The 14171-nt window shown below is 39.5% G+C and overlaps 1 protein-coding gene across 1 annotated transcript in view; it reads left to right on the top strand.

Moving 5' to 3' along the window:
- Positions 1-5550: 5550 nt before the first annotated feature.
- Positions 5551-14171, top strand: part of GABRR3 (gamma-aminobutyric acid type A receptor subunit rho3) — a 44387-nt gene continuing 35766 nt past the window's right edge. The window contains exons 1-2 of the mRNA XM_032406117.1: positions 5551-5675; positions 12089-12201. Of these exons, the coding sequence (XP_032262008.1) occupies positions 5551-5675; positions 12089-12201 (238 nt within the window). The remainder of the gene's footprint in view (positions 5676-12088; positions 12202-14171) is intronic.

The raw sequence follows: 14171 nt of genomic DNA, 5'->3' as shown, positions 1-14171 counted from the left end.
AGGCAAAGTCATGGCTACATGACCCATGATGCATATATTGAGGACACAGCCAACCTGAGTTTTCTTTTTGGCTCCCTGTCAAAGGAATAGAAACTGGCTGACATCATCAGAGTGGAAGAAGAGTGAACAAGAGGCAATTTATTCGAGGGGGACTTAAACCATTACACAATTCTCCAGTGACCCTGTAATTCATTTTGTTCCCTTTGTAGTTGCCACTTTCTAATTCTGACAGATGTGGTTTTCTGCTTTTCTCTTAAGAAGCTTACTGGGCTTTCACAGAAAGTACTACAGGGATAAGGTTAAGGAGCCGATTCAGGATCAACAGAGACAGATGCCTTATTGTAACTGAACTGAACCCCTAAGACCTTCCACGGGCCAACTTTTTGTAGCCTAGGCCATTGCCTTATTTTTATTTTTATGCAAACCATTTCCCACTTAAAATTCATAGCTGAAAAAATATAAACTACTTCTATTCTTCCCTTAATGTTACTATTGATATGGGTAGTTGGTCTAGCGAAGATTATGCAGTAAATCGGTCAGAAAGATTTGCACCATTGATTCATCCCTACAGTGTGGAGAGGGGCATCCTGATGTGACTTAAGTGGTAGTGGAAGGCATATGATCTGCCAGGTGTGTCTAAAAAACATGTGCTCCGAAATAGCTCCACTGCTCCAGAAAAAGTGGACAACTTCTGCTTTAGTGCCTCATTCCTTCAGGTCAAAATATCGCTTCAAAATCCTATTTTAATGTCTTGCTTATTTTTTATCAGCTACCACTATTACGTTGTGAATTTAAACGTTTAGCAGTCATCAAACGCAGTCTCAAGATGACAGGACATAACATTTTGATAGGGAGGATGTGTAAAGCACAGATTTACCTATAAATCAGAATTTCCCAATGGGTGTTTTAGAGGAGCACTTTTTCTGAGGAATATTAGTAAGTACTGCAGATTTTTTTTTAAAAAGGAGATCTGAGGCCAATCGAGTTTGAGAAACATAGAATTCAGCAGAACTAAACAAGCTTTTCTACTAAGGCTTTTGATGTGTTAATAATCATTCAACAAATATTTATTAAACACAGACTATTTGCCAAAAATGGTTATGTGCTTGGAATACTCCAAGGAACAAGACGAAGATTGCTCTCTTGTACGGCTTACATTCTAGCAGTGTTGGACAGAAAATGAACAATAAACATAATAAGTAAACTGTACAAAACATGCTAAGGGCCATATAAGGTAGACTGTAGCACAGGTTGTTGGAGGAAAGGGAGCATACTGCATTTGTTTAAAGAGTGGTCAGGGTATGTTCCATTGAGTAAAGGACATTTGAGCAAAGATTTAAGCTGGTTCAAGGAGTTACTCATACAGATACCTGGATAAAGAGTGTGTCAGGCAAGGGTAACAACCCATTTCGGTCTCAGTTTCCCGAGGTGGAAACATGCTTGGTAACGTTCAAGGAACAACAAAGAGGCCAGTGTTTGCGGAACAGCTGGTGGGAGTGGAAGGAACAGTAGGAGAAGTCAGAGAGGCAAAGAGGAGGAGGGAGTTGCAGATTTTGTAGGGCTTTCCTAGCCATTGTAAAGACTTTGTAAATTGAGAAAGAGGAGAAGCCATTGCAGGGTTTTGAAGAGAGGAGTGACTTGACTTGATCTTTATTTTTAAAGAATCACTGGTTGCAGTGAATTGAATGAAACAGGGCAAGGGAAGAAGCAAGAAGACTAGTTAGGGCACTGCTGCAATAATTCAAGCAAGATGGCGACTGAAGAGCAGGGAAGTGGCTGATGTGGTGGTGAGCAGCACTGGGATCCTGGATGTATTCTTAAGGTGGATTGGACATGGAGTGTGAGAAAGAGGAGTCAAGAAAGGACAGTATTTTATCAGCTGAGATAGAGAACGTTGTAGGTGAATCAGGAGAGAAATATTAACAAGCTTACTTTTGGACATGTTGAACTTAAGACATTTATCAGACATCCAGGTAGAAACATTAAGCAGGCATTTGGGTGTGTGTCTTAAGTCCATTCGGGCTTAGTCCTTTCAACTGGGTGGCTTATAAATGATAGAAATTTGTTTCTCACAGTTCTGGAAGCTGAAAGTCTGAGATCAGGGTGCCAGCTTGGTCAGATGAGGGCCCTCTTCTGGGTTGCAGACTTTTCATTGTATCCTCCAGTGGTGGAAGTGGTGAGGGATCTCTCTGGGGTCCCTTTAATAAGGTCACTGATCCCATTTTTTGTGAGGGCTTCATCCTCATGACCTAATTACCTCCCAAAGGACCCTCCTACTAAAACTATCACCTTGGGGGTTAGGATTTTAACATGAATTTTGGGGGCAAACACTGAGACCATAGCAATATGAGATGGAATTTGGGAGAAAAGCCCGGACCGATGATATAAATTGGGGATTGTTGGTATGGTTTTTAAAGCCTTGAGACTGGATGAGATCCCTAAAGAAGTGAGTTGATAGGAAAGATCAGTACTCGGTACTGAGGGTGGGGCCACTCCAATATTAGGCAATCTGATGGAAGAAGGAGAATCAGATAACAGGACTAAGGAAGAATGACCAGAGAGGAAAACAGGAGAGTATGGAATCCCAGAAGGCAAGTGAAGGAAATGTTTCAAATAGGAGGGAGATTGGTGCGTCAATACTTCTAATAGAGCAAGCAAGATAAGGACTGAGACTAGACCACTGAACGGACATCCTCCAAGTTGCTGCAGGACAAGAATACTTCCACTGTACCATGTAATGTGAACTATAAATCCCTGAAAGGGTAGTAAAATACATTTCCCAAACTCACTTAGCACAGAACACTTTTTCACAAAATATCTCCAGTGTAGCCATGAACTACTTTGGGAAATGTTGGTGTAGATAATGGTACTAAGTGAAGAGAATAGACCTACACAGCATAGAGTGCTAGGCTCAAGGGGTCAGGCCCTGGATCTCATGAGAGCACTGAGTTGCAAAACAAACTGTGACCACAAGGAAGTCCTCCAGCAGCCAAAGTGACAGTAGCTTAAGACCAACAACTCTTTTTACATGTCTTCTCTTGGCTGGCTCTTTGCAGAAGAGGAGAGCTTACTGGCCCAGAAATACATGAGAAAAGTGCTCAGACTTCTATGAAAAGAGTGAAAGGAAACCCCCTTTAGAACGAATCCCGAGGCCAGCAGGGGGAGCTCTCACGCCCCACCACTCCTTGTCAATGGCAGACCGGACAAGAAGAGATAGACCCTACCAGAGGATACTTTAATATCCCAGCAGGAGGAAGAAAGACCTACTTGCCGCCCAGCCAATGAGAGACTGTCACAACTCAGCCCATGGGAAGCCACTACACTTCAAACTCCCAGTTTATTCCAATGGACTGTTTATAACAGCTCCTCCCAACTTTTCCCTTTCCTCCGTAAAGGAGAGTTCCTCTCATTTGTTCTGTGGACTTGCGGATGCCTTGCCTTAGATTGCTTGTCCCGGATTGCAATTCTCTACTATTCTTGAATAAACCTGTTTCTGCCAGTCAACTAACTGGCAGTTTTATTTCTAAGGTTGACACTTCCTTAGCCGGTAGGAAAATTAAAATTAAAACTACAACAGTCATTGAATTAGGTAATATTTAGAAACCTGATAATACCAAGCTTTTTAAAAATGAGGACTCTCATTCTTTAGGAGTGGGGGTGTAAATTGGTATACTCACTTTTATGAGCAATATAGTAGTATCCAGTAAATTTGGAGGTGTGAAAATGTTCAGCCTCACGGTTTTACTTCTAGGTATGTACCCTAAAGAAACTCGTACACGTGTACACCAGGAAATATTTACAAACATTCACTGCAGAATTGTTTATAATGATGGTTTATGATAGAAAAATAAATAATGTCCACCAATAAAAGAATAAATAAGATAAATGTTAGTTATCCACACACTGTAATACCATATAGCAATTAAAAATGAATTAACTAGAGGGACGCCTAGGTGGCCCAGTCGTTGAGTCTGCCTTCAGGTCAGGTCATGATCCTGGGGTCCTGGGATAGAGTCCCGCATGGGGATCCTTGCTCAGCGGGAAGCCTGCTTCTCCCTCTCCTGCTTCCCCTGCTTGCGTTTCCTCTCTCGCTGTGTCTCTCTCTGTCAAATAAATAAATAAAATCTTTAAAAAATAAAAATAAAAAAGTAAAAATGAATTAACTAGACCTACATCTATCAACATAATAAATCTCTAGGCATAATGTTAAGAGAAAAAGTAGGTTGCAAAAGTGAAAGTATAATAGGACACCATTTTTATAAAGTTTTTGAAACATGCAAAAAGTTTGTGTGTTATTTATGAATGTGTACATGTAATAGTTAACTGTATATGATGATAAACACTAGAGGATAAGGGAAGAGGTAAGAATTTATTACATCATTCTGTATATTTGTAATATTTTATATTAAGCATATATTTTAAAGAGGAAAGACATGGCTAAGAAGCATACAAGAAGGTTTTAATACATTGGCTAAGAGAAGATGTAACCTAAGTAAAAATAAATCAATGTGCTAAAGCAATAACGTAGGATACAAGGTGTCAAGGAGATAAATCAATTCCAGGAAATTTAAGAATTTCCTTCAACTCTATTTCTGAGAAAATGGTATTCTTCTTAAGTCCTGGTAAACAGGTCAGCTGTTGCTATATTGCTCACCTTGTGATATTCCAGTTGGAGAAATTTAATTTCACTGACATGCTCATTCATTAGAATATTGCCTACATAAAGGAAATGTTTCCAGGGAATATTTCTACTCTATGGGTGCAGAGAACTTTTAGGAATGTGTGTGGTCATAATTTAACAGTGACAGTGTACACCTTACCCACTGCTCGAGGCTAATTTATTTTTTATTTATCAGGCTGCTTACCATATTATATCTTAAATTGAACCACTTCTGCTTTCAGTGGAATACACCATCATCTTAAAATATGATTATTTGCCCAACAAAAATAATAATTTATTTTTTTGTATGCACTATGGCAATCTGTATGCATTTAGGGAGAGAAAGATTAATTTCTGGTTAAAAAGGAGCCAAGAGAAAAAGAAAAGGCCTTCAAATGTATAATTAAAATTAAATTAATCATCTTTGTTCTTTTTAAGCATATTATTTTGCTGGATCATTAAATATATTCAAATGATATTGTATTGGATTAAGGGGATTTAATGCCTAACCTCTCTTCTTTGTCTGCCTAGGACTGCAGCTGAGAGTTTATTGAGTAGGGGATCAAGCATCCCACTAAGAACCTTCCCTGGAAAGAGGAACTAAAGGATGGAAACTGAAAATAAAAAAATCTGCTTTGCTTTCCCTAAACGGCTGATGAGTCAGACAGATGTTTGCCTGTAAGTGATGTGAATTTATTTAATCTACTAAAACAAAAGACACCGCATTGAAGGCAATGCCTCTCCCTTTTCCTTGATACCTTTACTTGGCATTCCATTTCCTTTTCCTTTACTTGGCACTCTATTTACTTTTAAAGAGACGCATGAAGATGAAGAAGCCCAGTGATCACAGTACTGGTTGCATCCATCTACATTCCTTTCTTTTGGGAAAGATGATCCTGGCTTCTCTGTTGGTCTTCTTCACCTGCATCTGGATCGCACTGACGCCAGATGCTTCTGCTGCTTTTGAAATTAAGAAGTCCCACCAGCGGCGCTCCTCTTCAATGAAAAGAACCCGGTAAGATAGTCATAGTATAGTATCTGCTGTCATTGTCCTCCCTCACCAACTGCCACAGACCTAGGGGAAACTGAGAAACAAATCTCTAATGGTATCACATATTTGTGGGTGTCTGCCTCTAGAGATAGCATTCACCCACCAAAATAAATCACCTCTGGGTAGCATCAGGAAGAGTAGAATCTTGGGTCTCTCTCTGGCAATTGTATGCTTATTTTTGGAGAAAACAAGGGCTTGGGTAGGGATCTTCTTTGGGGGAATGTATTTCTTCAATGAATAATGCCTTTATTACTGATAATGATACATGTTGAAAGTTTCCCCAAATTTTTTTGAGTAGAAATTGGTCTAAGCAACAACTTCTAATGTCAAGGACTTCGAGAGTAGATAGTTCCATATACCGATAATATAGTAATGAAAAGCATTAAAGCCATTTGTTGCCTTTCAAGGTGAGTTTCCATACCTTTGAAATATCATCCTGAATGTCAATACATCATTGTTATTATCTTATCATGAATAATTGAAAGCATGTGCCCACGTGCTAGGAAAGGCACGCAAGCTTAGGAGAGTGTTCATCCTGCTTTACCTGGGACTCCATGGGTTTTAGCACTAAGTGTCCCAGGCAAACAGGAATGGTCAGTCACCCTACCACGCAAGTGACCTCTTGTCTTGGGGAAAGTCTCTCCTTTTCACCAAACACAAGATTTTCAAAACTACCCAGGAGGGGAAATTGGGGAATGAAGGTGAGTTACATCACCCAGCCAACATTGGCAATCAAAGAGGTGACAGATGTTTCAGCCAGATTGCCCTCACATCTTGAATATTTATGAGGCACTCCCAATAAGATCAGGAAAATGAACATAAAATTTTAAATAAATCCTTGTGAAGCCTCAGGTTTAATGACCAGAAACAAAAGAGGTGTGGGGGGGCGGTGGGAGGAAAAATTTATTAGACTCCTAATTTCTGCTCTGCTCTTAAAAATCAAGGGCCACCTCCCACACTCTTTTTCCATGCTTCTGTTCCCACATCCAGATCTGAGATAATATGAAGTTTTGTCCAGTTTAGCCACTTTCTGAGTCTTCCTCAAGGCAGTTAGGCAAGTAATATTAGGGGAACATGAGGTTACACCATCGGACTGAGGGAAAGGGAGATTGTCATAGAAGCTAACCCATCACTATCAATGGCAGAGTTGCTGCAGAAAAATTACTATGTGTGTTTTTTAGGTGTTATTTAAGGGGCAAGAGGAAAACATCAGTTCTTTGTGGTGAGGTGTGAATTTTTTTTCTTATGTTGGAGGTCTTGTTGTTAGACCCTATTTAAATGAAGAAGGAACCTCAGGGTGTCTGCTACATGGGGCCAAGCATGTCTGTTTTCCCTTCTCCATATCCTAAGTGAGGTACCCCTTTCAGCAATAAGCTAGTATGTGAGTCATTGAAATTTCTATTTGTGTCTTTTGTTCTTCAAAGAAAAATCCTCTAGGGCACGAGGGACTGAGTAAACCATCAACCCTGGTTCAAAAGTACCACTTAGAATGAAAGCTAGTCATTTTCCCTGAGTGAACCAGATAATCCAGCCAGCCAATTTCTGAGCTGTCACTCACCAGTCTCTCATGCAGATTTGAAGGCATTTTTGACAAAAACACAGAAATTACTATATTAGGGTAGTTTCTAGAATAAGGAGCCCAGGATTCTTCAGAACTCAGTATGTGAATAAACACTGTGAGCTTCTTTGCCCCACACCCAATCTGATTATCAGTAACTAAATAAGTAATGAATTAGTTAATTAATAATCCATTCTTCTATAACACAAGAGAACTAATAGAATGAACATGGAAGAAAGGCATGATCCTTCTTTAAAAACTGTGAAGTTGGGCGCCTGGGTGGCTCAGTTGGTTAAGCGACTGCCTTCGGCTCAGGTCATGATCCTGGAGTCCCTGGATCGAGTCCCGCATCGGGCTCCCTGCTCAGCAAGGAGACTGCTTCTCCCTCTGACCCTCCCCCCTCTCATATGCTCTCTCTCTCTCATTCTCTCTCTTTCAAATAAATAAATAAAATCTTTAAAAAAAAAAAAAACACTGAAGTGGATGGATTTACATAACCTGGCGTTCATGTGCATTATTTTGAGCCGGTTTTCATACAATCAGTCCCTTAAATGCTTTGTTATTAATTATTTTCTTTCAGAATATAATCTTACTCTTTATCCCAAGATTCCTCTTTTTAGGGGTGCCTGGGTGGCTCAGATGGTTAAGCATCTGCCTTCAGCTCAGGGCATGATCTCAGGGTCCTAGGATCGAGCCCCATATCAGGCTCCTGGCTCAGCGAGGAGTTTGCTTCTCCCTCTCCCTCAGCCTCTCTCCCCTGCTCATATTCCCTCTCTCTCTATCTCTCTCTCTCTCTGTCACATGGATAAAAAAAAAAAAAAAGATTCCCCTTTTTATCCAAATATTGTTAAAATCGTTTATCTAAAGATACCCTTTGTTTCTTAAAAGCAAAACAGGAGGAGAAGGGGAATTGGCAAATAAAGTAAATTTTGGCAGGTGAAAAATGTCCCTGTTTTGCCTAGGGAAGAGATTTGGCTCCCTGGTGATGCAAAGAAGATTAGGCATATAAACTCATTGAATATTTATTCATTCTTCCAACAGTTGTATTGAGTGCCCTTTATATGCCAAGTGCCGGGGTCAGGGATTAAGGATGTTAGAGGAACAATACACTGTCTCTGGCCTCAAGAATAGTGAGTATGGAGTCTGCCTAAATCAGCTTGCAAGAGCCAAGTGTTCACAATTTCAGGAAATCTATTTGCTAGCTGTTGAAAATAAACATCATTAAAAATTAAACTATACATATAATTTATAAACATACAATTAAATTATTTCTTAAAAAGGTAATACATACTTGAAACTCACCACTCCCTTATTCCTTTACTATATTTTACTATTATCTCATTCTTCAGGCTATTTACGTCTATCCTATCTGTCAGGTAGAAATCCCATCTATTACATTAAATCATGTTAAATTATGTTATGTTATGTCATATTTCGTTATATTTTACAGCACTACACTATGGACTGTGCACATCTCTGTCACGTCAGTACCTTGCAATCAGCCACATGGGAGTATTTACATTGTGGAAATCAGCAAACACCACAAATAGGGCTGTTTTTTTTTTTTTTTTCCTGGAGAACAACTTGCTAAACATTTACCAGCACATCCATGAAGCTAACGTAAGAGCCAGGAGGGTCCTAGGGATGGCAAGTCCAGGTGCTCCTGCAAGTGAGACAGAAGGCAGTGCGGAGGTTGTGCCAGTTACAGACGGGGTGCTCCTCAGGACGCTGTAGCTGGTCGGGTCCAGCCTGCTCTTGTTGGAAGAAAACTTGAGCCCGGTGTTGCTAGATTCTTTGATCTTTGTAGAAGATGCAGGAAAGTAAGATTTTCATATGAAATTTTCCAATTTAATATAACATACGGACTATGCAAAAAAAATACGGGCAGACCAGTTCCTAATCTGGTCCAATTTTCTCATTTCATAGGTGAGGAAACTGAGGCCTCATCACTGAGCTCATGATCAGATAGAGACCCAAGTAAGACATAGGAACTGTCATGTCTCAAGTGGGGCCTTCCCTCTGGGTGGCTCTTCCACAGAAATGTTCATCTCTATGGGGTTTTTTTCTTTATAAGAGATGGGCTGTTGACTAAAGTCAGGTATGTCTTCCCAGAACTGGAGAGTTCAGGAGCAGGTCAGTCAAAGCCCCAGAGCTGCTCTATAGAACGCACCATGCCTTCCCTAAGAAAGAGCAAAAGCATCAGGGACCTAGATATAAACATTGGATCCAGAAGTATGAAGGTTGTCTTAGTGATCAAAAATCACATCACCGAATTTTCCTACTTTATTGCGTTCTTGGATTTGCATCTTTGTAGCCCATTTTTGCTTCATTTAGTATTTTTCTAAAGGAAAATAATAAATCTATACAAAGTTTTTTAAATGTTGCTTACACATTATTTGAGACCACTGGGCTTCTGTGTGTACTGGTTCATAATAGAGCTCCAGTGAGAAAAAAAAGTCCATGTTAAGCAGCAGACATGCTTCTAGAATGACAAGGAGAATGGAATGATAAGGTAGAGAGCCATGCCTGGACCCTTCTTTGGAAAAGATCCAAGATGGCAAGTCCAACTTGTTCTAGATAATTTATAAAGCATTTATTATACAAATTCAATAATGGAATTTTACATGGAAACAATACAAAGAATCTCAACTATGCTCTCCCTTTTCCAAGTTCTAATCCTTATTCATATAGTTCCATGATTTTTCATGTTTAAAATTATAGTATAGAAACTATTTTGTATTTTCTTAACTTAATCATTTTCTATGTTGTTTCACAGATATTATAATGGTTGGTAATTTTAATCACTCCATATTATTACTTTGAATTAAAGGACCAATTATTATTGAACATTTATTTTCAAATTTGCACTGTGGTGAATCACAGCAGTAAGTATTTTTATGCATGTAATTTTCCCTGTACCAATAAAAATTATAATATTACTGGAAATGAATTATAAGTCAAAGCATATGAATTATCTTCATAGCTCTTGAAATTGATTCTAAAAGGGTTTGGCCAGTACTTGTGCTGTCACCTACAAAGTATAAATGTTCCCATTTTGTCATACCTTTTTAACATGGTTGGCTGCTGAGATTTTGTGTTTGGGGCTCACTTAATAGGTATAAAATGGTATTGGTCTTAACTGGTATCTCGCTGTTAACTCTCTAGATTAAATGTTTTTTATTTTTATTTTTTAAAGGTTTATTTATTTAATAGAGAGAGAGTGGGTGCGCTCACATGCACAGGGGAGGGGCACGAAGAGAGGGAGCGAGAGAATCCAAGCAGACTACCCCAGGAGACCAGAGCCTGACCAGGACCCTGAGGTCACTACCTGAGCTGAAATCAAAAGTCGGTTGAGTCACCCAGACGCCCCTAGATTAAATATTTTTTTAAAAATATGCTTGTTAATTATATTTTTCCTTGGCACAATAGTCTATTCATGTCAGCCTACTTGTTTTCAACTAGTTTCATCCTAGTAAACTAATCAAATATATAGACCCTTGGGAAAGCAGTTTTGTGAAGTCACCTGCTGAGTGTTAGTGACTCAATTAAAATGAGTTTCTGTCATTCCATTTATTTAACCCCAATGCATCAGAATGACTTAGATGTATTTACTTTTCCTCATCTGGTTCTAGTACTTTTTAATTCTTTGCCTAATATGTCCTCCTCAAAGACTCCCTTAATCTCCCTGAAACCACTCAAAATCCAGTCTTTTCTTCCCCACTTTCTTAGTCACAAAATTATAGTAGAGTTTCTGATACCAAAAAGAGGGGGAGCAAAGACAAAGATTGAGAGTGCTCATGTAAGACTCTTCCATGAACTGAGATTTCTTTGCTCTATTCCATCAGGACTCAGTCTTTTAGAAGATCCTCTCCTCAGACAGAAGTTATCCAAAAGCTTTCTTTCAGTAGCTACTAAAAATGAAGTTACTTTTTCTAGAAGAGGGGAAGAGGGCAGAAGACACAAAGTGGTTTAAAATGATATATATATTGAATTAGACCAGAAAGTTCTGAACTAAACCTGATGCTCCATCATATATCAACCCCCTTATTAGGCATATTTGCTTCTCTTTGCCCACAAAGTGTAACAAACATTGTTTGAGAAATAGTAGGTGTAAGTCTTGGTAATGGTTATCACTTTTTGCTTTGGGTTAGAATCTTCTCCTTCCTGGAAGAAACAAAGGAAACCTATTTCCATGCTCCCCCTCTTTTTGGATTCCTCTGCATTCCCATTGCCATCCCTCAGGTTCTAGAACTTACTACAGACATTCTGCTCTAATCGCAACTTGCACCCGTACTTTCTGCTCATTTTGTCTTTGTGAAACACTATTTTCATCAGTTTACCATTTTGCAGTGTTTTTTTGTTTTTGTTTTTGTTTTACTGTCTTAGTGCAGAAGTAGTTTTCCTTCGGTGACCCCAAGAATCACTTAAGTAACATGTTTAATGCAGATTCCTAGGCTCTGTTTCCTCAGGTTCTGGTTGAGGTGATCTGGGGGTGGAGTGCGTGGATCCTAAGGTGGTAGTGACAAGGTTTTCCTGGTCTAAAAACCATATTCTGAGAAATCGCCTGCCAGAGTATCACATCCAGATTTGGTTTATCATCCAAGTTGCTCCAAATTTTGGGTTACCTTACCTGCCCACACTTATATAATAAAGAGTAAATGTTGGCAGATCTTTAGCTATGTGTAGTATAAACTGAGAAAATGAGCTTTTATGTATATATTTCAAAGGATACCAAGTTGAACACAGAAGGCTAACCTAAATCAAAATACCCAAAAGCATGCATATCTCAAAATTATTTTTCCCCACTTTGGAGGGATAGCAAACAAGAAGCCAGAAGGAGGGAAGATGACAGTACCAAAGCATGGCTCCTGCAATACGAGCAACTTCTCCAAATAGAGGACCATGACTTTGCAATGAGACCTGGATTTGGAGGTGAGTATTATCTTTACAAAACTCTTACGTCACAATCTCTTGCACTGTCAAAATGAAGTTGAAAATCTGAAGCAATTAAGACCAAAACACAAGTGAAGACCATCAATTAAAAAAAAAAAAAACTTTTACAATGATATTCTCTTGAATGAGAACAATCGATAAATTTTAAATTGATCAAAAAAGATAAATATCTTTAGTAAATATCCACATTATTTACTAATTACGAATAGTGTGTGCTCAATAAATAGTGAGTGTATATCATGCCTATATGGCAACTACTTATTCTTTCAACTAAAACCTGTAAATTGGATTCTGTGATGATATTCATAAAATCTTATTGAATAAGTTTATAAGCTGGAGTGCCTGGCTTTGGTGAAAGGACTAACACACCAAATGCCATGGCTCTCCCTATGAAACATCTCTGTTCAGGTTTCTCGTTTTATTACTTCAGGCACCTTCCGGAATGTTGGAGTGTCAGGCACTCGGCTGAGCCTGTTAATGCACTAGCTTATTCCACCCTCCCAGTGCCTCGTAAGTAGGCACTATCATGATCCCTAATATTCCAGTGTGGAAACTGGGGTGTAGAGAGGTTAGGAGATTTGCTCAAAGCCAGGAAAAAAGCAATACGCGGTGGAACCGAGATGCAAGGGCAGGTAAGCAGGACCGCAGGAGGCCATGTAAGGACATACTTGGCCAAAGTCTTTCCTGCCCTCAGATTGTTTAACGTGCGTCCAGTTGCATCCCTGAGGGAACCAAGTTTTCCAGAGACGCACAGGATGTGGTGGAATCAAGCAGTTAATCTGAACTCTCCGCCTTACTGCTAAATCCATCCTGAGGCTTCTGTCATTGACCTAAGTCTCCACTCCCACCATTCCTGAGCTAACAACTTTCCAGACTACTAGAGGTGTGGCTATAGCAGAAGCGAATGTGAAGCTGAGAAGGCAGGAGCCCGCAGCTGTAGAACAGGTGCAGCTTTTTCATAAACAACTCATACTTTAAGTTTTCGGAGCGGGCTGGGGGAAACTTGACACTGGCTCTATTGTGGTTATGACCAAGGGAAGCACAACAGGCAGGTAGGTACCTCAGAGGACTCACTTGTTAGCAGGTAAAATAAAACAGCAGGTCAGGTAGTTGGGATGTTGAGGGGTGTTGGTTGTTTTTTAACTTCGTGGAATCCATTGGGCTGCAATTCTAAGGGTCTGGCTTTGATTTTATTAGATTCGTGACTAAAACATTAACAAGCATCAAAGTCACCTGGGGGATTCTTAACAACAGATTGCTGAGCCCCACCCCCACACCCAGGTTTCAAATCCCTAGATATGGGTGGGGCCAAAAATTTGCGTTTCTTTCTCTTTTTTTTAAATTTTTTAAATTAACATATAATGTATTATTGTTTCAGGAGAATAATTTGCGTTTCTAATCAATTCCTGGGTGATGCTGATACAACTAGTCTGAGAATCACATTTGATAATTGCTGAATTAGATTATCAGCATCAGATTAAATCTCGGGGCGTTTCATTTTTTGTTTTTCCAGAGCATTTCTCACACTTACTGAAGTTAATTTAAGATTTTTAGAAGCCTCGAAATTAATCAGGTTTAAAGATGTGTTCGTGTTTTACTTCCGGGACTACTTCTTTGTCTTGTTTTCTTCACATCACTGCTCCTCAGATGTGTCTTCCTTACTGGAATTCTCCCAAAGATGCCTGAACCCTAAACTACAATTCCCAACAGACCGTTTCTTTCCCCTCCAACCAGAGTTTGCCCACAGTTTGGATAATATACTCTACAGCTATCACGCAATTATTCTGTACGTTGGTCTCTATGATTCTGCAAAAAGTTTCTAAAGTCTCCCCTACCAACGTTTAGTTGGAGAAAATGTTACGTAGACTTGCCCTGCCATGGGCCTTTTTAGGCACTAGAGGGAGCCAGTCGCACAGGAATGGCTTGGACCTGGCCTTTCCCGAACAGCA

The sequence above is a fragment of the Phoca vitulina genome, unplaced genomic scaffold (assembly GCF_004348235.1).
Source record: "Phoca vitulina isolate PV1807 unplaced genomic scaffold, GSC_HSeal_1.0 scaffold8, whole genome shotgun sequence".
NCBI lineage: Eukaryota > Metazoa > Chordata > Mammalia > Carnivora > Phocidae > Phoca > Phoca vitulina.
Note: the sequence above shows the minus strand (reverse complement) of the source record. Positions and strands in the feature narration are given on the sequence as shown.